Consider the following 24,833-nt stretch of genomic DNA (forward strand, 5'->3'; position numbering starts at 1 on the left):
CTTGTAGCTACCGCTAGCATCCTAGCTAGTAGCGGCGGTGACTTGTAGCTACCGCTAGCCTGCGAGCTAACAGCGGCGGTGACTTGTAGCTTCCGCTAGCCTGCGAGCTAACAGCGGCGGTGACTTGTAGCCGCCGGTAGCCTGCGAGCTAGCAGCGGCGGTGACTTGTAGCTGCCGCTAGCCTGCGAGCTAACAGCGGCGGTGACTTGTAGCTACCGCTAGCCTGCGAGCTAGCAGCGGCGGTGACTTGTAGCTGCCGCTAGCCTGCGAGCTAACAGCGGCGGTGACTTGTAGCTACCGCTAGCCTGCGAGCTAGCAGCGGCGGTGACTTGTAGCGCGCCGCGTTGTTAAATCGGCTAACGTGCTCGGATCGCTTTGTTCGATCTGCTGCATTTACACGCAAACAGCTGCTCGGAACGAGGCGCGTGTCCCGCGGGACGTCCACGCCACTCAGCCGCGTGTTTTGTGATTTGTGAACAGAAGAAGCAGAACGCCGGTAAGGGGGGTAAGAAGAAGAAGCAGGTCCTGCGGTTCACGCTGGATTGCACCCACCCCGTGGAAGACGGCATCATGGACGCGGCCAACTTCGTAAGTCCTCCGCCAGTGTTTACGCAGCGTGCGTGGAAACCAGTGTTTACGCAGCGTGCGTGGAAACCAGTGTTTACGCAGCGTGCGTGGAGGCGATGACGCGGCCGCCAGTTCACCGCAACCCTTGAGTCCGTTGACTGATCAGTCGGGAGCCCGAGTACAAATCATCCTTTCTGTTAGCATCGAGTTCGCTACAAATACACAAGTACAAATACACAAGGGAGAACAGCGACGTTCTGGAGTTGTTTTTGTCACGTCGGCAGAAACATCTGTTTGAAGCAACATCTGTCTGGAATGTTTCCAGGAGCAGTTTCTCCAGGAGCGCATCAAGGTGAACGGGAAAGCCGGGAACCTGGGCGGCGGCGTCGTCGCCATCGAGCGGAGCAAGAGCAAGATCACGGTGTCGTCTGAGGTGCCCTTCTCCAAAAGGTGCGCCGCCCTGCTGTCCAGCGTGTCCTCGTCCCCGTCCTGCCTCTGCTCCTGGGCTTAGGAGTGAAACGGAGAACGTTCTGGATTTGTGGCCGTCGGGTTCTCTGGGATGTTAGTTAAAGCATGCCCCCCCCACCCCCAAAAAAGTCTTTGAACTCCTGCCTTTCAGATACCTGAAGTACCTGACCAAGAAGTACCTGAAGAAGAACAACCTCCGTGACTGGCTGCGCGTTGTGGCTAACACCAAGGAGAGCTACGAGCTACGCTACTTCCAGATCAACCAAGACGAGGAGGAGGAGGAGGATGAAGATTGAATGACACTTCGTCCAGCTTTTGTACATTGAAATAAATGTTTGCAGTACAGACGCTTGTCCCGGTCGTGATTGGACACATCAGAGGACGTTGTCTCAGGTGCAGCGTCAAAGCTTTACCACGACCTTGACTTTAACCTCTGCTCCATTCACCCGGTCGACCCCTGACCTGCACCTCTCCCAGAGGTGTCTCCTTGCATCCCCTGTTAGGGTTTGTGTTTCATTGATCAAATGATGGCATCTATACAGTATTTGTTCGTATTCCTAGGAGGACGTATCCAGGATCTACCTGGAAACCGGCGGCAGCACCCAGTTGTAAAGAGTACAAACATATCAGCTCACTCCCGTATCCCGGCAACCAGAACGGAGGGATCCAAAGCTGCCCCCCCCCCCAGAGAAACGTGGATTTAGGAGTTCAGCCACAGCATTCAGAGAAACCACTGCAGAGTCATTTATACCAAAGCGGAGCAGATCCCAATTCAAATTCACATGAACCTTTATTTAAACATTTCAAAGAAAATACAAAGCAACCCAGAGAAATTCCACCATAAAAAATAAAGCAGCGCAAGTGGGAGGACCCCCCCCCTGCTGTTTTCAGAAAAGGACACGTCTATTCCCAGCACACCTGAAACAAGGAACCGTTTGTCGGAATAGTTGGCTTTATTAAAATTAGCAAAGACGATCCAACAGAAAGGGAATGTAACATCAAAGGAATGTCTGAACGTCATGTCCCAAATCCTGGAGGTCGAAGAAGGCACCGGCACGGAAACAGGCCGAGGGTTCGACGCCCTGGGAACGTGACCGCGCCAACATTTAGAATATTGCAACAAAGAGAAGGAACACAAGAACGAGAGACGTTTTGCTTGTATTACAAAATAGAAAAGGGTTTTTAGGTAGCCGGACTGTGCCTGCTGAGAAGTGCTCAGAATGTCGCAGGTCCACCCGAGGTGGGGGCGTCGATGGGGCGCCGGACATCTGGGGAACCCGTCCGTCTCCGGTCCCGGTCCCGGTCCCTCTGATTGCAGTGTCCAAATTGATGAGGAACCGGTTTGCTGGTCCCCCCCCCCCCCCTTCACTCGGGCGAGCCTCAGATTGTTCGGGGGTTGTACTCGGGCAGCTTTCTCAGCTTCTCCTGCTCCTGCTCGCCGTCCTGCCTGGCGATGACCAGGGAGTGAGAGTAGCCCATCACCACCCTAGGAGAAGCACACGACAGTCGGGACGCACCGTGCACCGTTAGGCCACGCCCCTAGTTTCTCATAGCATGGCGTTCCATTGACGTTTTAAAGCCGGCCCTGTGCATCCGGACCTCCCGCCGGCGATGCGTGAGCGTTACCTGCTCGACGTAGATGCCATCCAAGGTCCTGACCTCCTGGGCGGTGGTGGACGATTTGGGCTTGTTGTCTCCATATCCCTGCGGACAAACCACAAATAGCACGGGACTTCCTGTCGGCGGCGCCGTGCCGTTTGAACGGAGAACCGCCTCGGTCTTACCAGCTCGCCGAACGTGGGCGAGGGGCCCCAGCTGATGGTGCTGTCATCGGCAGCAATCACGACGCTGCTCTTCCTGTTGGGGGGGGGGGGGGGGGACAACGAGGTTAACACGGAATGAAAGGCACAACAGACCCGTCCCGGCGCCGGACGTAAGATCTCACAGGCCACACCCACAGGTGGCTTCTGGGACATTTGATCAGTCTCAAGGTGAACCCGGGCCCGACTCACCCGCACGCCAGGCTGCGGATCTTCCAGCCACACAGATCCTGCACGGCTTTGGGGTACATGGTCGACTCTCTGGAGGTGTTCGTCACCCCCAGAAGAACAGCCCCCCTGCAAAACGACACCGATCAGACGAGTACCAAAGCACGCACGCGCTCCCGCGAGCGTGGGCGTGACGGCGTCGTACCCGTCTCGCTGACGGCGAAGGAGCACTGGTAGCCGGCGCAGATCTGAGCGGCGCCGCGGCCGGGAAAGTCAAACAGTTTGACCAGACGGGGAACCATCTCGTCCTTCTGCTCGGCGTGGCCCAGACGACCGTAACCGCCAAAGCCCCAGCTGAACACGCGCTTCTGGGAGTCCAGCACCAGCTGCACACGCACACGCACACACACGCACACACACACACACAGACACAGACACACACACAGACACAGACACACAAACACAGACACAGAGAAACACACACAGAGAAACACACACAGAGAAACACACACACACAGACACAGACACACACACACGCACACACTCTCACACACCACACACACACACACACACAGACACACACACACACAGACACAGACACAGACACAGACACACACACACACACACACACACACACACACACACACAAACACACACACACGCACACGCACACGCACACGCACACGCACACGCACACAGAAACATAGACACAGAAACACGCACACACACACACACACACACAGAGAGACAGAGACAGAGAAACACACACAGAGAAACACACACAGACAGACAGAAACACACACACACACACAGACACAGACACACACACACACACACACACACACACACACACACAGAAACATAGACACAGAAACACACACACACACACACACACACACACACACACACACACACACAGAAATGTCTCCCCGGTCGCCTTAATGTCGATAACGGTACTTCGGTAATTACTTCGTAGATCTATTTTCTATTTTCGGGGCTCACCGTGTGGTTAGCGCCGCAGGACACGTCTCGCACCACGACGTTGGGCACCGGCGTGACCTGGCCGTCCTTCGACTTCTCGATAAAGATGGCGACGCGGCGAGGAATGAGCTCACAGTCGAACTCGATGCGCTGGGCGCGCGCTATGAACTTCCCGTCGCTGTTGTGGCCTGTGGCGAGACAGAAAGAGACAGGACAGGGGGAGACGGCGTTCCGTTACCGTTAGAACCAGACGGCGTTCCGTTACCCGTTAGGACCCAGACGGCGTTACCGCAACCCGTTAGGACCCAGACGGCGTTACCGCAACCCCGTTAGGACCCAGACGGCGTTCCGTTACCGTTACGACCAGACGGCGCTCCGTTACCCGTCAGGAACCAGACGGCGCTCCGTTACCCGTTAGGACCCAGACGGCGTTACCGCAACCCGTCAGGAACCAGACGGCGTTCCGTTACCGCAACCCGTTAGGACCCAGACGGCGTTCCGTTACCGTTAGGACCCAGACGGCGTTCCGTTACCGTTAGGACCCAGATGGCGTTCCGTTACCGTTAGAACCAGACGGCGCTCCGTTACCGTACCGCGTTAGAACCAGACGGCGTTCCGTTACCGTTAGAACCAGACGGCGCTCCGTTACCGTACCGCGTTAGAACCAGACGGCGTTCCGTTACCGTTACAACCAGACGGCGTTCCGTTACCGTTACAACCAGACGGCGTTCCGTTACCGTTACAACCAGACGGCGTTCCGCTACCCGTCAGGGACCAGACGGCGTTTCCGCTACCCGTCAGGGACCAGACGGCGTTCCGCTACCCGTCAGGGACCAGACGGCGTTCCGCTACCCGTCAGGGACCAGACGGCGTTCCGCTACCCGTCAGGGACCAGACGGCGTTCCGTTACCGTTAGGACCAGACGGCGTTCCGCTACCCGTTAGGACCCAGACGGCGTTCCGTTACCGTTAGGAACCAGACGGCGCTCCGTTACCGTTAGAACCAGACGGCGCTCCGTTACCGTTAGAACCAGACGGCGTTCCGTTACCGCAACCCGTTAGAACCAGACGGCGCTCCGTTACCGTAACCCGTTAGAACCAGACGGCGCTCCGTTACCGTAACCCGTTAGAACCAGACGGCGCTCCGTTACCGTAACCCGTTAGAACCAGACGGCGCTCCGTTACCGTAACCCGTTAGAACCAGACGGCGCTCCGTTACCGTTAGAACCAGACAGCGTTCCGTTACCGTTAGAACCAGACGGCGTTCCGTTACCGCAACCCGTTAGAACCAGACAGCGTTCCGTTACCGTAACCCGTTAGAACCAGACGGCGCTCCGTTACCGTAACCCGTTAGAACCAGACGGCGCTCCGTTACCGTAACCCGTTAGAACCAGACGGCGTTCCGTTACCGTAACCCGTTAGAACCAGACGGCGCTCCGTTACCGTAACCCGTTAGAACCAGACGGCGCTCCGTTACCGTAACCCGTTAGAACCAGACAGCGCTCCGTTACCGTACCGCGTTAGAACCAGACAGCGTTCCGTTACCGTTAGAACCCGACAGCGTTCCGTTACCGTTAGAACCAGACGGCGTTCCGTTACCGTTAGAACCAGACGGCGTTCCGTTACCGTTAGAACCAGACAGCGTTCCGTTACCGTACCCAGCTGGCCGTACTCTGGGCAGCCGAAGGAGTACAGGTTCCCTTTGCAGTCCACCGCCATGCTGAATTCTGCGCCACAGGCCACCTTCACCAGGGGCTGGCCATTGTAGGAGACCTGGGGGGGGGGGGGGGGGGGGTCCAAACGGATCACTCTGGTTGGTGTTCTCGTTTTACTGCACGGTGACCAATTTCAGCTCTGGTGTGTTTTGTCGTGTGATCAGCCAATCAGCCGACGGGGTCGACCCAGCGGCTCCGCCCTCGGCGGCCCCCTACCGGTGCTGGGCTGAGGACCGCATCCGTCTGGCTGCCTTGGCCAAGCTGCCCCAGCTTGTTCTCGCCGAAAGAGTAAGCGGTGCCGTCATCTGTGAACAGAGGCAGGCGTCAGCAGCACGGACGCCACGGGAAGCAGGAAGCAGGAAGCGCGGCGCCGGCGTGCAGCCGCTGCTCAGCCTACCCGTGAGGGCCAGGGTGTGGTTGCGTCCGCAGGACGCGGCAACAATCACACGATCCGCGAGCGCCTCAATCAGTCGCGGCGCTTCCAAGCGCTTGGTGTCCCCGTGTCCCAGCTGTCCCTTCTCATTACGACCTGCGGGGACAGACGGAGACGGAGGCCTCAGGGACGCGCGGCGGCGGCGTGCTGAAGCTCACCCAGACGCAGCGTTCGGCGCCGGACGACTCACCCCAGCTCCACAGCTTGCCCTCGGAGGTCATGAGGAGACTGTGGGCGGCGCAGGGGCCGGACACCACGCAGCTGACCTGGGCGTCGTTCAGGCAGCCGTAGCGGTGAGGACCCCACAGGTTCTGGCCCAGGTTACGGAACGCCGCTGCACACACACACACACACAGCAGGGAATGCAGCCGCCTCCACGACCACGGGCGCCACCTTGTGGTCAGGATGCTCCATTGCTAACACAGCAAGGTGGCAATCCGAGGTGGCTCGTTCAGCCTTCGGACGGATCTGTCTGCACCGGGGGGGGGGGGGCTCACCATGCTAACACCGCTGCTAAGCTAGCCTACTGAAGTCCCGAGAGCCTCGCGGTGCCGCGCTGAAACAAGGACGGCGTGTAATGATTTATACTACGCATCAAACGTTACGACACTTTCGGCGCCACAATTAGTATTTAAGAACATTTAGTGAGCTCCACCTCTTGTGAGGCGTTAAATATAATAAAATACAACATCTTTTTAGCCTCTCTGCGTGGCGTCCCCTGGTGGACAAACGCAACACCGTCGCACTTCTGCTGCACGTGTGAATAAATAAATAAGAAATCACACGGAATCCTGGAACACTTTGACGGGGAATTTTACTTTGGGCTTTAATCTGAGTGCAAGAGAATTCACTGTTTCGTCTCTGCAGATGCATCAGTGAAGCAGAGGAGGGAGGCACAGCCCCCCCCTCCCCCCAGGCATCATTGGACCAGCTGCAGGGGGGGGGCAGGACAGAACACGCATACACATGAAAAGGAATTACCGTCTCAATATATGAATGGCAGCTACGGGGTGGAACGCGTTGGTTTCTGTCGCCGTCACGACGACGACCCCCACGCCCCACGCCGACCCCCCTACCCCGGGGGGGTCGGATGTGCAGGGAGTCAAATGAAATGATCGGCAGCTACCGAACGTTCAGACCTGGGTTGGCGTGCTGCACACGGGAAGCATCGGGTCGCTGGTACGACGCCGCCTACCTTGCTGCTTGGGCACCTCTTTTCTTCCAATCAAATCCCAGTTGGTTGCTCCAAAGATGAGCAGCTGACCTTTAACCTTAGGACACTCCAGTTTCTGTAGAAAGAACAAAGGGGGGGGGGGGGTCATCAACACTCAAAGGCTGCACGCAGGGCAGGTGAAAGCTAATTATTCACACGTTCAAATCTGAGATTTAGCTCAAAGACACATTTTTGACGTTTGTAAGAAAGTCTCATTTTGACGAGAACTTTTCTCCAGATTTGCTATAAATTCTTACAAACGTGGATTTGAGCACAAGATCAGTGAATGAGAAAAGAGATCAAAGAGAAGACGTCAGCATTCCGTGCTTTCCTTATAACATTGTTTCGTTGCACTCCTTTGTGCGGCGACGGTTACCGGCGACTACGAGGCAGCGGTCAGGAAGTCCGGCTTATAAACGGCGTTCTGCTCACCGGCAAAGGGACAAACGGAGATCGATGGCTGATCGATAGCTGATCGATAGCTGATCGATCTGCGTTCAGAAACAGTCAAAGCAGTAATCTCAGTGGGAAAGTGTCAAACATAACTGTCGTTGTGTTTATATCTATCTATCTATCTATCGCCTAGGCAACACAGGTGAGGCAGAGACACTGTTCAACTGGGGTTTCTGTATTTTGCTGTCGAAAATAGCGGCTGATGTGCAAAAGGGTCCGTCCAACGGCCGGTTGTGAGATCAGGAATAAACTTCCCTCGTTTTAATCCCGTTGTCAGATCAGGAATAAACTTCCCTCATTTTGATCCCGTTGTGAGATCAGGAATAAACTTCCCTCGTTTTAATCCCGTTGTCAGATCAGGAATAAACTTCCCTCGTTTTAATCCCGTTGTCAGATCAGGAATAAACCTCCCTCGTTTTAATCCCGTTGTGAGATCAGGAATAAACTTCCCTCGTTTTAATCCCGTTGTCAGATCAGGAATAAACTTCCCTCGTTTTAATCCCGTTGTCAGATCAGGAATAAACCTCCCTTGTTTTAATCCCGTTGTGAGATCAGGAATAAACTTCCCTCGTTTTAATCCCGTTGTCAGATCAGGAATAAACTTCCCTCGTTTTAATCCCATTGTCAGATCAGGAATAAACTTCCCTCGTTTTAATCCCGTTGTCAGATCGCTAACTTTAGAAGACCTTTTAAAAGAAAGGAAGACGAGGAGAATCGTACTTTTAACTTTGTAGTCACAAAGATCAGAAGAACCTGCAGCAGCAGAAGTTACATTAAAGGTAGGAAATATCCATCGTTGTTAGAAACAGCATAACAATGTTATTACAGAGTCGCCGTACTTTAAAAGTGTTATTACATAAAACGCACACATTTACTTTTGAACAGATCTTATGGCTCTCAGCCAAAAAGGTTCCCGACCCCTGACCTCCGACATTCAAACACGTCTCGTTTAAACAGCGAAGCGCTTGAAACCCACTATTTTCTCTTTGATGTCGTCGCCCACGGTGACGGGCTGGAGACCAGACTTGGACAGCTTTCCCAGCTTCTTGTTGTTCTCCTGCTCGTAGTCGAAGTCATCGTCACTGCTCAAGTCTCTCTCTCTCTTTCTGCCGCTGACCCTCTTCTTCTTCATCCCCCCATTCTTTGACGCGTCGGTGACCTTGCTGCGAGGCATTCCTTCTCCTTCAAGCAAACTGAGGGAGAGGAGCAGAGGTCAGTTTAAACAAGGCTCAGCAACGATGGTCGTCTGGTCTCAAAGCTCCAAGTCCGAGGAGCACATCTCAGAGAGCCCCGAGTCCGAGCAGCACATCTCAGAGAGCCCCGAGTCCGAGCAGCACATCTCAGAGAGCCCCAAGTCCGAGCAGCACATCTCAGAGAGCTCCAAGTCCGAGCAGCACATCTCAGAGAGCCCCAAGTCCGAGCAGCACATCTCAGAGAGCTCCAAGTCCGAGCAGCCCAACTCAGAGAGCTCCAAGTCCGAGCAGCACATCTCAGAGAGCCCCAAGTCCGAGCAGCCCAACTCAGAGAGCTCCAAGTCCGAGCAGCCCAACTCAGAGAGCTCCAAGTCCGAGCAGCCCAACTCAGAGAGCTCCGAGTCCGAGCAGCCCAACTCAGAGAGCCCCGAGTCCGAGCAGCCCAACTCAGAGAGCCCCGAGTCCGAGCAGCCCAACTCAGAGCTCCAAGTCCGAGCAGCACATCTCAGAGAGCCCCAAGTCCGAGCAGCACAACTCAGAGAGCTCCAAGTCCGAGCAGCACATCTCAGAGAGCTCCAAGTCCGAGCAGCACATCTCAGAGAGCTCCAAGTCCGAGCAGCACAACTCAGAGCTCCAAGTCCGAGCAGCACAACTCAGAGCTCCAAGTCCGAGCAGCACATCTCAGAGCTCCAAGTCCGAGCAGCACATCTCAGAGAGCTCCAAGTCCGAGCAGCACATCTCAGAGAGCTCCAAGTCCGAGCAGCACAACTCAGAGAGCTCCAAGTCCGAGCAGCACAACTCAGAGAACTCCAAGTCCGAGCAGCCCAACTCAGAGAGCTCCAAGTCCGAGCAGCACAACTCAGAGAGCTCCAAGTCCGAGCAGCACAACTCAGAGAGCTCCAAGTCCGAGCAGCCCAACTCAGAGAGCTCCAAGTCCGAGCAGCACAACTCAGAGAGCTCCAAGTCCGAGCAGCACAACTCAGAGAGCTCCAAGTCCGAGCAGCACAACTCAGAGAGCTCCAAGTCCGAGCAGCACATCTCAGAGAGCTCCAAGTCCGAGCAGCACATCTCAGAGAGCTCCAAGTCCGAGCAGCACATCTCAGAGAGCTCCAAGTCCGAGCAGCACAACTCAGAGAGCTCCAAGTCCGAGCAGCCCATCTCAGAGAGCTCCAAGTCCGAGCAGCCCAACTCAGAGAGCTCCAAGTCCGAGCAGCCCAACTCAGAGAGCTCCAAGTCCGAGCAGCCCAACTCAGAGAGCTCCAAGTCCGAGCAGCACATCTCAGAGAGCTCCAAGTCCGAGCAGCACAACTCAGAGAGCTCCAAGTCCGAGCAGCACATCTCAGAGAGCTCCAAGTCCGAGCAGCACATCTCAGAGAGCTCCAAGTCCGAGCAGCACATCTCAGAGAGCTCCAAGTCCGAGCAGCACAACTCAGAGAGCTCCAAGTCCGAGCAGCACATCTCAGAGAGCTCCAAGTCCGAGCAGCCCAACTCAGAGAGCTCCAAGTCCGAGCAGCCCAACTCAGAGAGCTCCAAGTCCGAGCAGCCCAACTCAGAGAGCTCCAAGTCCGAGCAGCACATCTCAGAGAGCTCCAAGTCCGAGCAGCACATCTCAGAGAGCTCCAAGTCCGAGCAGCACAACTCAGAGCTCCAAGTCCGAGCAGCACAACTCAGAGCTCCAAGTCCGAGCAGCACAACTCAGAGCTCCAAGTCCGAGCAGCACAACTCAGAGCTCCAAGTCCGAGCAGCACATCTCAGAGAGCTCCAAGTCCGAGCAGCACAACTCAGAGAGCTCCAAGTCCGAGCAGCACAACTCAGAGAGCTCCAAGTCCGAGCAGCACAACTCAGAGAGCTCCAAGTCCGAGCAGCCCAACTCAGAGAGCTCCAAGTCCGAGCAGCACAACTCAGAGAGCTCCAAGTCCGAGCAGCACAACTCAGAGAGCTCCAAGTCCGAGCAGCCCAACTCAGAGAGCTCCAAGTCCGAGCAGCACAACTCAGAGAGCTCCAAGTCCGAGCAGCACAACTCAGAGAGCTCCAAGTCCGAGCAGCACAACTCAGAGAGCTCCAAGTCCGAGCAGCACAACTCAGAGAGCTCCAAGTCCGAGCAGCACAACTCAGAGAGCTCCAAGTCCGAGCAGCACAACTCAGAGAGCTCCAAGTCCGAGCAGCACAACTCAGAGCTCTAAGTCCGAGCAGCACAACTCAGAGAGCTCCAAGTCCGAGCAGCACATCTCAGAGAGCTCCAAGTCCGAGCAGCACAACTCAGAGAGCTCCAAGTCCGAGCAGCACATCTCAGAGAGCTCCAAGTCCGAGCAGCACAACTCAGAGAGCTCCAAGTCCGAGCAGCACAACTCAGAGAACTCCAAGTCCGAGCAGCCCAACTCAGAGAGCTCCAAGTCCGAGCAGCACAACTCAGAGAGCTCCAAGTCCGAGCAGCACAACTCAGAGAGCTCCAAGTCCGAGCAGCACAACTCAGAGCTCTAAATTTTAAGGACATCGCAACGCTCGGATGCTACAAATACACGAAAAGTAGCGCGAACAACAATAGAACACTCTGGGGGGGGGGTCGTGTTGTCAGTCGGTCTCCCAGAACTCGAACGCATTCCGAGGGACGACAGACACGCATTTATCGTTCAGCGGCAGTTCTGCGCTTGATGTTTAGCTAATTCAACGCAAACACCGGATTATACCGGATTACAGCGCGTTGGAGAATCACGCGACGCGATTACCCGACGCTAGCTCCGATTAGCGCTAGTGCTAGCTAGCTAGCCGCGGATAAATGTGTTCGTGGACTCTGCCTTTAATTGCAGGATATTCAATCGTGTGTTTCAGAGTAACGAAGTAACACAAAGGAAGAAGCTACAACGCGTCCCGGCGTCTGTCCGGGAGCTAACTGTTAGCTTCGTTGGGCTAAGCTAACCGCTCCCGTTCTTTGTTCACATAATGGGCGCGTAGCAAAGCAGCTAGCAGCGCGCTAGCTCAGCGTGAAGTTAATAGTTGGGCACGATGCTACACGCACGCGCGTCCCGGTGTGAAACAGCGACATGCTACGTGGCTAACGGCGTTCACTAAGCTAACGGGAAGGAACGGAGACGCTGCGAACTTTCGGGCTGTTCGCGCTTCACGTCAGGACGTCCCGACGAAAAGGCATCCGGGATGACAACGCGACCGGTCTCCGGTGACGACCGGCGATTTACCGGTGATTTACCGGCGATTTACCGGCGCTGTCCTGATTCCGCAGCGCTCCGTCCGTCTCCGGTTTGATTGATCTGAACAAAAGAAGCTGCAGTCTGCTTCACACCACGTGGTCGTCATTAACTATTCATACAGCAAACCGAGCGTTCTGACTGGCTGGAGAGAACTCTCACGGCTATGACGTCACGCGAGAGCGAAAACTCCAACTAAAGTGTCACTCAGTTACACAACTTTGAGTTACACAATCACAACAAGCCTGAAACGGACAAGCAGACTCCCCCTCTTTGATCATGGGGGGTCCATCGATGAAGCTGACTCCCCCTCTTTGTTCTTGGGGGGTCCATCGATGAAGCTGACTCCCCCTCTTTGTTCATGGGGGGGTCCATCGATGAAGCTGACTCTCCCTCTTTGTTCATGGGGGGTCCATCGATGAAGCTGACTCTCCCTCTTTGTTCATGGGGGGGTCCATCGATGAAGCTGACTCCCCCTCTTTGTTCATGGGGGGGTCCATCGATGAAGCTGACTCTCCCTCTTTGTTCTTGGGGGGTCCATCGATGAAGCTGACTCTCCCTCTTTGATCATGGGGGGGTCCATCGATGAAGCTGACTCTCCCTCTTTGTTCATGGGGGGGTCCATCGATGAAGCTGACTCTCCCTCTTTGATCATGGGGGGGTCCATCGATGAAGCTGACTCTCCCTCTTTGATCATGGGGGGGTCCATCGATGAAGCTGACTCCCCCTCTTTGTTCATGGGGGGGTCCATCGATGAAGCTGACTCCCCCTCTTTGATCATGGGGGGGTCCATCGATGAAGCTGACTCCCCCTCTTTGTTCATGGGGGGTCCATTGATGAAGCTGACTCTCCCTCTTTGTTCATGGGGGGGTCCATCGATGAAACTGACTCCCCCTCTTTGTTCATGGGGGGGTCCATCGATGAAGCTGACTCTCCCTCTTTGTTCATGGGGGGGTCCATCGATGAAGCTGACTCTCCCTCTTTGTTCATGGGGGGGTCCATCGATGAAGCTGACTCCCCCTCTTTGTTCATGGGGGGGTCCATCGATGAAGCTGACTCTCCCTCTTTGTTCTTGGGGGGGTCCATCGATGAAGCTGACTCCCCCTCTTTGTTCATGGGGGGGTCCATCGATGAAGCTGACTCTCCCTCTTTGTTCTTGGGGGGTCCATCGATGAAGCTGACTCTCCCTCTTTGTTCATGGGGGGGGTCCATCGATGAAGCTGACTCTCCCTCTTTGTTCATGGGGGGTCCATCGATAAAGCTGACTCTCCCTCTTTGTTCATGGGGGGGTCCATCGATGAAGCTGACTCCCCCTCTTTGTTCATGGGGGGGTCCATCGATGAAGCTGACTCTCCCTCTTTGTTCATGGGGGGTCCATCGATGAAGCTGACTCCCCCTCTTTGTTCATGGGGGGTCCATCGATGAAGCTGACTCCCCCTCTTTGATCATGGGGGGGGTCCATCGATGAAGCTGACTCTCCCTCTTTGTTCTTGGGGGGGTCCATCGATGAAGCTGACTCTCCCTCTTTGTTCTTGGGGGGGTCCATCGATGAAGCTGACTCTCCCTCTTTGTTCATGGGGGGGGTCCATCGATGAAGCTGACTCCCCCTCTTTGATCATGGGGGGGGGGGGGGGGGGGGGGGTCCATCGATGAAGCTGACTCTCCCTCTTTGTTCTTGGGGGGGTCCATCGATGAAGCTGACTCTCCCTCTTTGTTCATGGGGGGGTCCATCGATGAAGCTGACTCCCCCTCTTTGTTCTTGGGGGGTCCATCAATGAAGCTGACTCTCCCTCTTTGTTCATGGGGGGTCCATCGATGAAGCTGACTCTCCCTCTTTGTTCATGGGGGGGTCCATCGATGAAGCTGACTCTCCCTCTTTGTTCATGGGGGGTCCATCGATGAAGCTGACTCCCCCTCTTTGATCATGGGGGGGTTTGAACCCTTCATTGTTCGTTAACGAAGCCAGTCAGCTGTTAAAACCCGAGTTTTAAGTCTTAGTCCTGGTTTCTCTTCTTGGAGGTCATCACCTCCTCTTCTTCCTCCTCTTCTTCCTCCTCAGTTGGACTTTTTTCCTCGGCAAAGAAGCTCTCCAAAGACTTTTGGTTTTTTTTATTGTTACGATGGAGAAAATCCGGTCGTTTTTCAAAATAAAACACCTTTTAGACGCTAATAATCGATACAATGGAAATTGTATACATTAGTTATTCTTTCTTTGCGGCCCGGTAACAAATGCCTCACGGACCGGTACCGGGCCGCGGCCCGGTGGTTGGGGACCCCTGCTCTACCTTACGTCATGAAGTGAGGGGAAACTGATCCATGATCAGATTTAAGTAAATAATGATAAGTTACATGTTTATTTATTTAAACTCATATTAATTGAATATGTCGGCATTTTCTTGCACACTGAACTTTTTTTTTTTATAAAACAACCCAAAATTATTCATGGGGGCTTAAGAATATTTTATGGGGGCTTCAGCCTAAAATAGGCCTAACGACGCAGGAGAAGTGGACTGGGCCCAGAACCCACAGTGGATGGCTCGGGACCAGTGGACTGTCCTTCAACACAAAACAACACAAATGATGGGATCACCAGTCTCAGCCGGTCAGACAGACGGCCGTCCACCATGAGCCGAGGTTCTGTCCAGGGTTTCTGCCTGTTAAAGGGAAGTTTTTTCTTGCCTCCGTCTCCAGAGTTCTTGCTCTAGTGGGTCAAGTTGGGTTCTGTCTTTCCCTGCTCATCCTGTAAAGTGCCTTGAGACGACTTCCTGTTGTGATCTGAAATAAAAGTGGATTAAATTTAATTTAATTGAATCGGATCGGATTAGATTGAATTGAATCGGATGATGATGATGATGAATATATTTATTAGATAGAATGTTGGAGTACAAGTACAGTCACACAGTAGCATGTATTACAGTACAAGTACAGTCACACAGTAGCATGTATTACAGTACAAATAAAGTCAAACATCCTGTCTAAGAGGAGCATTTCTAAAAAGCCCTTGCGGTCTTGTTTCCGGTGAAAGTCCTTCGTACATAAATCATCGACATTTAACAATACAAATAAAAATAAAACCAATATTCAGTTACCGGTACTCAATTGATGCAAAATAACATGATTTTACACCACCGATGCAAACTAACAATAAATCTAAAATAAATTACACCACTGATGCAAAATGACAATGAATGACAATAAATTACATAAATTACAATAAATTACAATAAATTACAAAGACACTTAATATGTGGAATCAGATTGGATCGGATCGGATTGGATCGGATTGGATTGGATCGGATTGGATTGGATTGGATCGGATCGGATCGGATCGGATTGGATCGGATCGGATTGGATCGGATCGGATTGGATCGGATTGGATTGGATTGGATCGGATCGGATCGGATCGGATCGGATCGGATTGGATTGGATTGGATCGGATTGGATTGGATTGGATTGGATTGGATTGGATCGGATTGGATTGGATTGGATTGGATCGGATCGGATCGGATCGGATTGGATCGGATCGGATCGGATTGGATCGGATCGGATTGGATCGGATTGGATCGGATTGGATTGAATTGACGGATGTTCATTCAGTTGTTGAATTCTGCAGTAAAAAAAGCCGGTCACAGACATGCCACAAAACTAAAGCCATTTCAATTGTCAACTTTCTGGCTTTAACAAACACTAAAAGAAATCTAGATTTCTAGAGGGGGGATTATTTTCATTTAAATTCATTACATTATTGCGGCAGATCAAAATATTGATTTCCCACAAAGAGTAGCTTTTTACGAAGTCCTTTATTTTTATCAACTTGAACAGCAGCGGATCGTCACAAAGTAAAGTTCTCTCTCTCAGGTTGCAGCTGCTCTGACCTCACGCCTCCGATTCCTTCTTCAGCCACTCGCTGAGTGCTAATCGGTCTCTCCAAAGGTACGGAGGTTGCCGGGGAGCCCAGGTGAGTTGAGGTTCCCCTCGCCATCAGTGAGGTGACTGCACCCCCAAACAGCGGCGGTTGCCAGCTGGCGTCCAGTGATCTCCGGTTGCAGCAACGCAGTTGGGCGCATCGTCCATCAAAAAGTCACGTTTTCCCGCCGCCGTCGTGCATCTTGACCGATTGTTGTCGTCTCTGGTGTGTAACACCTCTGTTAACCCCTCGTCTTCCACTACATTTATCGGACTGCAGTTCATCGTCAGCCACTTGGCGAGCATATTTGTCAGCTTGTGGGTGTCTCCTGGAGCGTAGTTTAGCGAAGCGCTTTGCTACGGCTCGCTACGCTGGGAACATGTTAGCTGTTAGCTGTAGCTGCACTGCCTTCTTGGCTATTGGTGACTTTTCAGTGTGCTAAGCTTTGTGGAAAATAGAGTAAATGTTTCATGTTTTTAACATTGTATCAACCTTTTTCCTACCACAGACCGGTTTCATGTCGGGCAATTGTTTTTTGTGAAGGGTGTAATTAAATAAAAAAAGAGGGATAATCTTACCAATAAACTTTATATTATGCACTTGCAATAACTATTAAACAAGTATTTAATAGTTACACAATATCTACTCACGATTAGTTGTGGTCTCAATAATCGCTTCTGTCCTTCATGTTGACCTAAATTCATAAATTCCACATTCTTGCTTTTTAATCCGGGTTCTTGTCTTTTAATCCAGAGTTCTTGTCTTTTATTCCAGGGTTCTTGTCTTTTAATCCAGGGTTCTTGTCTTTTATTCCAGGGTTCTTGTATTTTAATCCAGGTTCTTGTCTTTTAATCCAGGGTTCTTGTCTTTTAATCCAGGTTCTTGTCTTTTAATCCAGGGTTCTTATCTTTTAATCCAGGTTCTTGTCTTTTAATCCAGGGTTCTTGTCTTTTAATCCAGGTTCTTGGTCTATGTGCCGAAGCAGTTTTGAACCCTCCATTAACGAAGCCAGGCAGCTGGAGATAAACATTTGATTCTCCAGGAGCAGATGGTGGCACAGTGGTTGAGAGGGTTGCCCTATGATCGAGAGGTTGGGGGTTCGATTCCTGGCTCAGGCACATGTGTACGCTGTCATTGTGTCCTTAGGCGAGACGCTTCACCCACATCGCCCGGGCGCATGCGCACGCGGCGACCAGCGGCAGACCGCAGTCAGAAAGTGTAACTGCTGTAAACCAAATTGCCCTCCGAGGGACAAATCAATAAAAAGTATTTAGTGTTTAGACTGAGGTGAAGATGGGTGCGTTCCATTCTCCAGCTTGCCGTTAGCTTAGCGCCGCAGCATCCTGAAGGCCGCTGATACCATTGCTGCAAAGTGGCTGCTCCATGTCTTTGAATTATTCAATGTATTTGCAGTACAAGTCTGCAAGTAATGCTGTTTTCATTGTGTTGCCTTTTGCCCAGTGGAAATGAGATGACACGCCTCAAAGGGGTATCATCACAAGATGAGAGGAGGTACGATCAAAATACGAAACTAAAATAGACAGAACAGAGAGCCGTCACATAAAAGGTCAAAAATAAAATCTCAATACAAATGTCACCAAGGAGGCCGTGAAGCTCCTCTGCAAGATCGGCAAAAATAGAAGGAAGACGAGGTTGATGTAATTCAAGAGTTGGAAAGATGACAGGAAACCGACCTCAGCAAATCAGAATCCTCTCTCTGCCAAACAAGAGGAAGGTCTGTAAACAAAGAAAACTTCAGCAGCCTGCAAGAAGAAGAGGAAGAGGAGCTCAGAGTAGGAGCGAGGCAGCAGGCTGCAAGAAGAAGAGGAAGAGGAGCTCAGAGTAGGAGCGAGGCAGCAGGCTGCAAGAAGAAGAGGAAGAGGAGCTCAGAGTAGGAGCGAGGCAGCAGCCTGCAAGAAGAAGAGGAAGAGGAGCTCAGAGTAGGAGCGAGGCAGCAGCCTGCAAGAAGAAGAGGAAGAGGAGCTCAGAGTAGGGGCGGGGCAGCAGGCTGCTTTGCTGCGTACGGAGGAATTCACTTTGTTTTCTGACTTCTCTGCTGAACACACATTTATTTTTAGGATCGTGCTCTTCATAAATAGGATTGTTACGGTCCGGCGGCAGGGTGTTGTTGTTTACTTTTTGTTGTTGTTTACTTTTTGTTGTTGTTTACTTTTTTGTTGTTGTTGTTTTTTTTCGAGACAGAGCACAAGGAGAGGGCTCCAGTGCAAATTATTACAGACATTTATTTGTATTTTATTTAATAAATGAATAATAATAAACTATTCGAGGCCATGCAGCAGCGCCCCCTCCAGCAGGAGCCGCCCCTGGTTATGGGACAGAAAGACACTTAAGATGCGTTTCCCTCCAATAAGGTGCATTCATGGTCATTTGAATTTCATCAATGTTATTCATTACATTTACTGAACTACTAACGTTTTATGTTCTAACAAGCCCCGTTACGATGGAAACCATCAACCAAAAGAAAACGATATATTTATGCACAATTGATCTTAAAATTATTGCACAGTTCAAATTAATGAACATCCTTTTGGCGCACAGCTGCCGTGGAATTGTATTTCTTTCAGATTGATCAAAGCAATCCTGATTGTGGTAAATCCTTCTCATGGTTTTAGAGAACCTTATTCCGTCGCGTCGTTGGGAAGGCACCCGGATGTCTGGTTTGTCCGAGCCGCTCCTGAACACAGCAGAGAAAGGGGCGGGCCGTTTTTGAGCGGCGGTCCCCGCGCGACTCTTTCATCTGTCTGATCCATAAAGGAAAGAAGTGCTGACGTCCAACCCAAGGGAATAAAGGCTGAAAGGTAAAGACGTCATCAAGGAGAGCACGCAACGAGCTTTATCTTGCGTCAGTAGATCAGAATTATAACGCGGATATAAAACGCTGTTTGGTTTTTAACGGCTTCCGCTGAGGAAAGTAAATCTTTACAGGGAACACGGACCCGATTCCTCCCCTTAAAAATAAAATAGGTCAAAAGGTCGGTGAATTAAACGTGATCTTTCTAACGTCAAATGACGTCACAGCAGCATAGTGACGCTGCTTCTCAGTTAAAGCCCGCTGAAGTGATCGACTATCGATCGTCTGTTAGTGCGCACTTTTACTTTGAAGGCGTTCTCTCATATATTTTGTGTTTTCTGCCACAACATTTGTATTTGTAGCGTTTATATCTCCAACAAGTCGGACTTCCTGTGCTGCGGTTTACAACTGCTGGCAACAATTATGACGTCACCAGTCTCGGAGGACGTCCATTCAGTTGTTTCTTATACTAATAGAATCAGAATCAGAACCGGAAGTAGTTTATTGTCAATGAGGGAAACAGTAATGAGTAAGTTACATAAAGCTGTTTGGGGCGGCCCGGTGGCGCAATGGTGCGCGCTGTTGCCTCACAGCAAGGAGGTTGCGAGTTCGAATCCACATGTTCTCTCTGAGTTCTCCCGGTGTCTGCGTGGGTTCAATTCGGTTAAGTTTTATTTCTCTAGCACCAGATCATAACAGGAAGTCATCTCAAGGTTCCTTACAGGAGGAGCAGGGAAAGACAGAACCCAACGGAGGCAAGGAAAAACTTCCCTTTAACAGGCAGAAACCTTGGACAGAACCGAGGCTCAGCTGGGGAGAGAGAGAGACAGAGAGAGGGAGAGAGAGAGAGAATGGCAGGTCGGAGGAGATTCAAAAACAAGGAGATGGATAGGGAAGCAACAATTAGCAGGGTCACAGGGAAAACGTGGACTGGAGTTTCAGTGATGTGGGCATTCTCTATAGGCTCTGTGATGAACTCATCTAAAGAGCAGATCAGATCTAAAGACAGTCAGCTTCATCGATGGACCCCCCCATGAACAAAGAGGGAGAGTCAGCTTCATCGATGGACCCCCCATGAACAAAGAGGGAGAGTCAGCTTCATCGATGGACCCCCCCATGAACAAAGAGGGAGAGTCAGCTTCATCGATGGACCCCCCCATGAACAAAGAGGGAGAGTCAGCTTCATCGATGGACCCCCCAAAAACAAAGAGGGAGAGTCAGCTTCATCGATGGACCCCCCATGAACAAAGAGGGAGAGTCAGCTTCATCGATGGACCCCCCCATGAACAAAGAGGGAGAGTCAGCTTCATCGATGGACCCCCCCATGAACAAAGAGGGAGAGTCAGCTTCATCGATGGACCCCCCATGAACAAAGAGGGAGAGTCAGCTTCATCGATGGACCCCCCCATGAACAAAGAGGGGGAGTCAGCTTCATCGATGGACCCCCCCAAGAACAAAGAGGGAGAGTCAGCTTCATCGATGGACCCCCCCAAGAACAAAGAGGGAGAGTCAGCTTCATCGATGGACCCCCCATGAACAAAGAGGGAGAGTCAGCTTCATCGATGGACCCCCCCATGAACAAAGAGGGAGAGTCAGCTTCATCGATGGACCCCCCCATGAACAAAGAGGGAGAGTCAGCTTCATCGATGGACCCCCCCATGAACAAAGAGGGGGAGTCAGCTTCATCGATGGACCCCCCCAAGAACAAAGAGGGAGAGTCAGCTTCATCGATGGACCCCCCATGAACAAAGAGGGAGAGTCAGCTTCATCAATGGACCCCCCATGAACAAAGAGGGGGAGTCAGCTTCATCGATGGACCCCCCCAAGAACAAAGAGGGAGAGTCAGCTTCATCGATGGACCCCCCCATGAACAAAGAGGGAGAGTCAGCTTCATCAATGGACCCCCCATGAACAAAGAGGGGGAGTCAGCTTCATCGATGGACCCCCCCAAGAACAAAGAGGGAGAGTCAGCTTCATCGATGGACCCCCCCATGAACAAAGAGGGAGAGTCAGCTTCATCAATGGACCCCCCATGAACAAAGAGGGGGAGTCAGCTTCATCGATGGACCCCCCCATGAACAAAGAGGGAGAGTCAGCTTCATCGATGGACCCCCCATGAACAAAGAGGGGGAGTCAGCTTCATCGATGGACCCCCCCATGAACAAAGAGGGGGAGTCAGCTTCATTGATGGACCCCCCCATGAACAAAGAGGGGGAGTCAGCTTCATCGATGGACCCCCCCATGAACAAAGAGGGAGAGTCAGCTTCATCGATGGACCCCCCCATGAACAAAGAGGGAGAGTCAGCTTCATCGATGGACCCCCCCATGAACAAAGAGGGAGAGTCAGCTTCATCGATGGACCCCCCATGAACAAAGAGGGAGAGTCAGCTTCATCGATGGACCCCCCCATGAACAAAGAGGGGGAGTCAGCTTCATCGATGGACCCCCCAAGAACAAAGAGGGGGAGTCAGCTTCATCGATGGACCCCCCCATGAACAAAGAGGGAGAGTCAGCTTCATCGATGGACCCCCCATGATCAAAGAGGGAGAGTCAGCTTCATCGATGGACCCCCCATGAACAAAGAGGGAGAGTCAGCTTCATCGATGGACCCCCCATGAACAAAGAGGGAGAGTCAGCTTCATCGATGGACCCCCCCATGAACAAAGAGGGAGAGTCAGCTTCATCGATGGACCCCCCCATGAACAAAGAGGGAGAGTCAGCTTCATCGATGGACCCCCCCATGAACAAAGAGGGAGAGTCAGCTTCATCAATGGACCCCCCATGAACAAAGAGGGGGAGTCAGCTTCATCGATGGACCCCCCCAAGAACAAAGAGGGAGAGTCAGCTTCATCGATGGACCCCCCATGAACAAAGAGGGAGAGTCAGCTTCATCGATGGACCCCCCATGAACAAAGAGGGAGAGCCAGCTTCATCGATGGACCCCCCCATGAACAAAGAGGGAGAGTCAGCTTCATCGATGGACCCCCCCATGAACAAAGAGGGAGAGTCAGCTTCATCGATGGACCCCCCCATGAACAAAGAGGGAGAGTCAGCTTCATCAATGGACCCCCCATGAACAAAGAGGGGGAGTCAGCTTCATCGATGGACCCCCCCATGAACAAAGAGGGAGAGTCAGCTTCATCGATGGACCCCCCCATGAACAAAGAGGGAGAGTCAGCTTCATCGATGGACCCCCCCATGAACAAAGAGGGAGAGTCAGCTTCATCGATGGACCCCCCCATGAACAAAGAGGGGGAGTCAGCTTCATCGATGGACCCCCCAAGAACAAAGAGGGGGAGTCAGCTTCATCGATGGACCCCCCCATGAACAAAGAGGGAGAGTCAGCTTCATCAATGGACCCCCCCAAGAACAAAGAGGGGGAGTCAGCTTCATCGATGGACCCCCCCATGAACAAAGAGGGAGAGTCAGCTTCATCGATGGACCCCCCCAAGAACAAAGAGGGAGAGTCAGCTTCATCGATGGACCCCCCCAAGAACAAAGAGGGAGAGTCAGCTTCATCGATGGACCCCCCCAAGAACAAAGAGGGGGAGTCAGCTTCATCGATGGACCCCCCCATGAACAAAGAGGGAGAGTCAGCTTCATCGATGGACCCCCCCATGAACAAAGAGGGAGAGTCAGCTTCATCGATGGACCCCCCAAGAACAAAGAGGGGGAGTCAGCTTCATCAATGGACCCCCCCAAGAACACACACACACACAGGCATGCACGCGCACACGCACACACAGACACGCACGCACGCACACACAGGCATGCACACGCATGCACACACGCACACACAGGCATGCACGCGCACACATGTTGACATAAACGTGTTCTCTGATCTTGCCAAACACAACTGTTTGAATTTGACTATTGTGTGTGTATAAGGATATCCTTCTTATTAATCCACATGTTACACACGCACACACACACACGCACACACAGGCACACACACACACGCTGTCTCAACGGCTCATTTACAAGAAAATGGGTGGATGATTGGAATTGCAACCCCCCCCCCCTTCTCTTCTACTCGGGCCCAGCCCCCATTTTACCCTGTACCTCTGCAGGGCACCGTTCCCCGTTTCTTCAGGGTCGTGGGTGTCTGACATTTCATTTCTTTGGTTGCTTACATGCAACCAAAGAACCACAGTTCCTGGAGTATGGGCCTCCCATGCTTTTATTTTGAAACATGCGTTGTCATGGTTGTTGCGCAACCAGCACTGGTACTTCCCCTCAACCTCAGGGCTTCGGGGGTTGTCGTGACTTTAGCCATCTACATTTTGTTTTTTTCCTCTCTGGGATTTTGTAAGATGGTGATGAAGTTAACAATTGAAAAAATCTAAAATCAAAACCCGTTGAATCTTGAGTAGGAAACAGCGCTTATGAATAATTAGTAATCACATGAATGACCAGGACAGGACTGATCTGTTGCAACATCCTGACGGGCTAAAAAAAGCTTCTCCGTGGGACGAGTCCTCTTCTTGGGATTGTTGCAGATAGAATGGTTGCTTAAATGTTTTTATGTTTTAGTTTAGGTCGTTTATCCTTTTCATAAATATTGTCTTCTATAGCAGTAACCTTCTCTATTGTCTAAAGCAGCGCTCCCCAACCTTTTTCCTGCCACCGACCGGTTTCATGCCGTGCAATTTCTTTGCGGACCGGGGGGGTAATTAAATAAAAAAGAGGAATCTAATCTTACCAATAAACTAATATTTTAGCCCCCCTAAAATATTCTGAAGCCCCCCTAAATAATTTGGTGTTTTGTAAAAAGAAAACTAAATATATTTTTTTTGTTTAGTGTGCAAAAAGTCTTGTAACCCAGGGTTCTTGTCTTTTAATCCAGGGTTCTTTTCTTGTAATCCAGGGTTCTTGTCTTTTAATCCAGGGTTCTTGTTTTTTAATCCAGGGTTCTTGTTTTGTAATCCAGGGTTCTTGTCTTTTAATCCGGGTTCTTGTCTTTTAATCCAGGGTTCTTGTTTTTTAATCCAGGTTCTTGTCTTTTAATCCAGGTTCTTGTCTTTTAATCCAGGGTTCTTGTCTTTTAATCCAGGTTCTTGTCTTTTAATCCAGGGTTCTTGTCTTTTAATCCAGGTTCTTGTCTTTTAATCCAGGGTTCTTGTCTTTTAATCCAGGTTCTTGTTTTTTAATCCAGGTTCTTGTCTTTTAATCCAGGTTCTTGTCTTTTAATCCAGGGTTCTTGTCTTTTAATCCAGGTTCTTGTCTTTTAATCCAGGTTCTTGCCTTTTAATCCAGGTTCTTGTCTTTTAATCCAGGTTCTTGTCTTTTAATCCAGGGTTCTTGTCTTTTAATCCAGGTTCTTGTCTTTTAATTCAGGTTCTTGTCTTTTAATCCAGGTTCTTGTCTTTTAATCCAGGGTTCTTGTCTTTTAATCCAGGTTCTTGTCTTTTAATCCAGGTTCTTGTCTTTTAATCCAGGGTTCTTGTCTTTTAATCCAGGGTTCTTGTCTTTTAATCCAGGTTCTTGTCTTTTAATCCAGGTTCTTGTCTTTTAATCCAGGGTTCTTGTCTTTTAATCCAGGGTTCTTGTCTTTTAATCCAGGTTCTTGTCTTTTAATCCAGGTTCTTGTCTTTTAATCCAGGGTTCTTGTCTTTTAATCCAGGGTTCTTGTCTTTTAATCCAGGTTCTTGTCTTTTAATCCAGGGTTCTTGTCTTTTAATCCAGGTTCTTGTCTTTTAATCCAGGTTCTTGTCTTTTAATCCAGGGTTCTTGTCTTTTAATCCAGGTTCTTGTCTTTTAATCCAGGTTCTTGTCTTTTAATCCAGGGTTCTTGTCTTTTAATCCAGGTTCTTGTCTTTTAATCCAGGGTTCTTGTCTTTTAATCCAGGTTCTTGTCTTTTAATCCAGGTTCTTGCCTTTTAATCCAGGGTTCTTGTCTTT

The 24,833-nt window shown here is 51.4% G+C and overlaps 2 protein-coding genes across 3 annotated transcripts in view; one reads left to right on the forward strand and one right to left on the reverse strand.

The window, feature by feature from the left end:
- The window catches only part of LOC137901695 (large ribosomal subunit protein eL22), a 1,616-nt gene extending 234 nt beyond the window's left edge, over positions 1 to 1,382 (forward strand). Inside the window, exons 2-4 of one of the 2 annotated variants that reach the window (XM_068745741.1) lie at positions 481 to 588; positions 893 to 1,017; positions 1,187 to 1,382. In XM_068745741.1, the coding sequence (XP_068601842.1) occupies positions 481 to 588; positions 893 to 1,017; positions 1,187 to 1,331 (378 nt within the window). In that variant the 3' untranslated portion in view covers positions 1,332 to 1,382. The remainder of the gene's footprint in view (positions 1 to 480; positions 589 to 892; positions 1,018 to 1,186) is intronic. The other variant, XM_068745749.1, reaches the window with a different exon arrangement.
- Positions 1,383 to 1,817: 435 nt separating this feature from the next.
- Positions 1,818 to 8,991, reverse strand: rcc2 (regulator of chromosome condensation 2). Its single transcript, XM_068746170.1, is given in 13 exon segments — positions 1,818 to 2,521; positions 2,657 to 2,739; positions 2,820 to 2,892; positions 3,048 to 3,132; positions 3,135 to 3,152; positions 3,229 to 3,409; positions 4,026 to 4,192; positions 5,662 to 5,776; positions 5,935 to 6,023; positions 6,116 to 6,247; positions 6,342 to 6,485; positions 7,347 to 7,440; positions 8,794 to 8,991. Coding segments are annotated over 13 exon segments (1,485 nt in total). The 3' UTR covers positions 1,818 to 2,415.
- Between the last annotated feature and the right edge of the window lie 15,842 nt (positions 8,992 to 24,833).

The sequence above is a fragment of the Brachionichthys hirsutus genome, chromosome 2 (genome assembly GCF_040956055.1).
Source record: "Brachionichthys hirsutus isolate HB-005 chromosome 2, CSIRO-AGI_Bhir_v1, whole genome shotgun sequence".
NCBI classification, from domain to species: domain Eukaryota; kingdom Metazoa; phylum Chordata; class Actinopteri; order Lophiiformes; family Brachionichthyidae; genus Brachionichthys; species Brachionichthys hirsutus.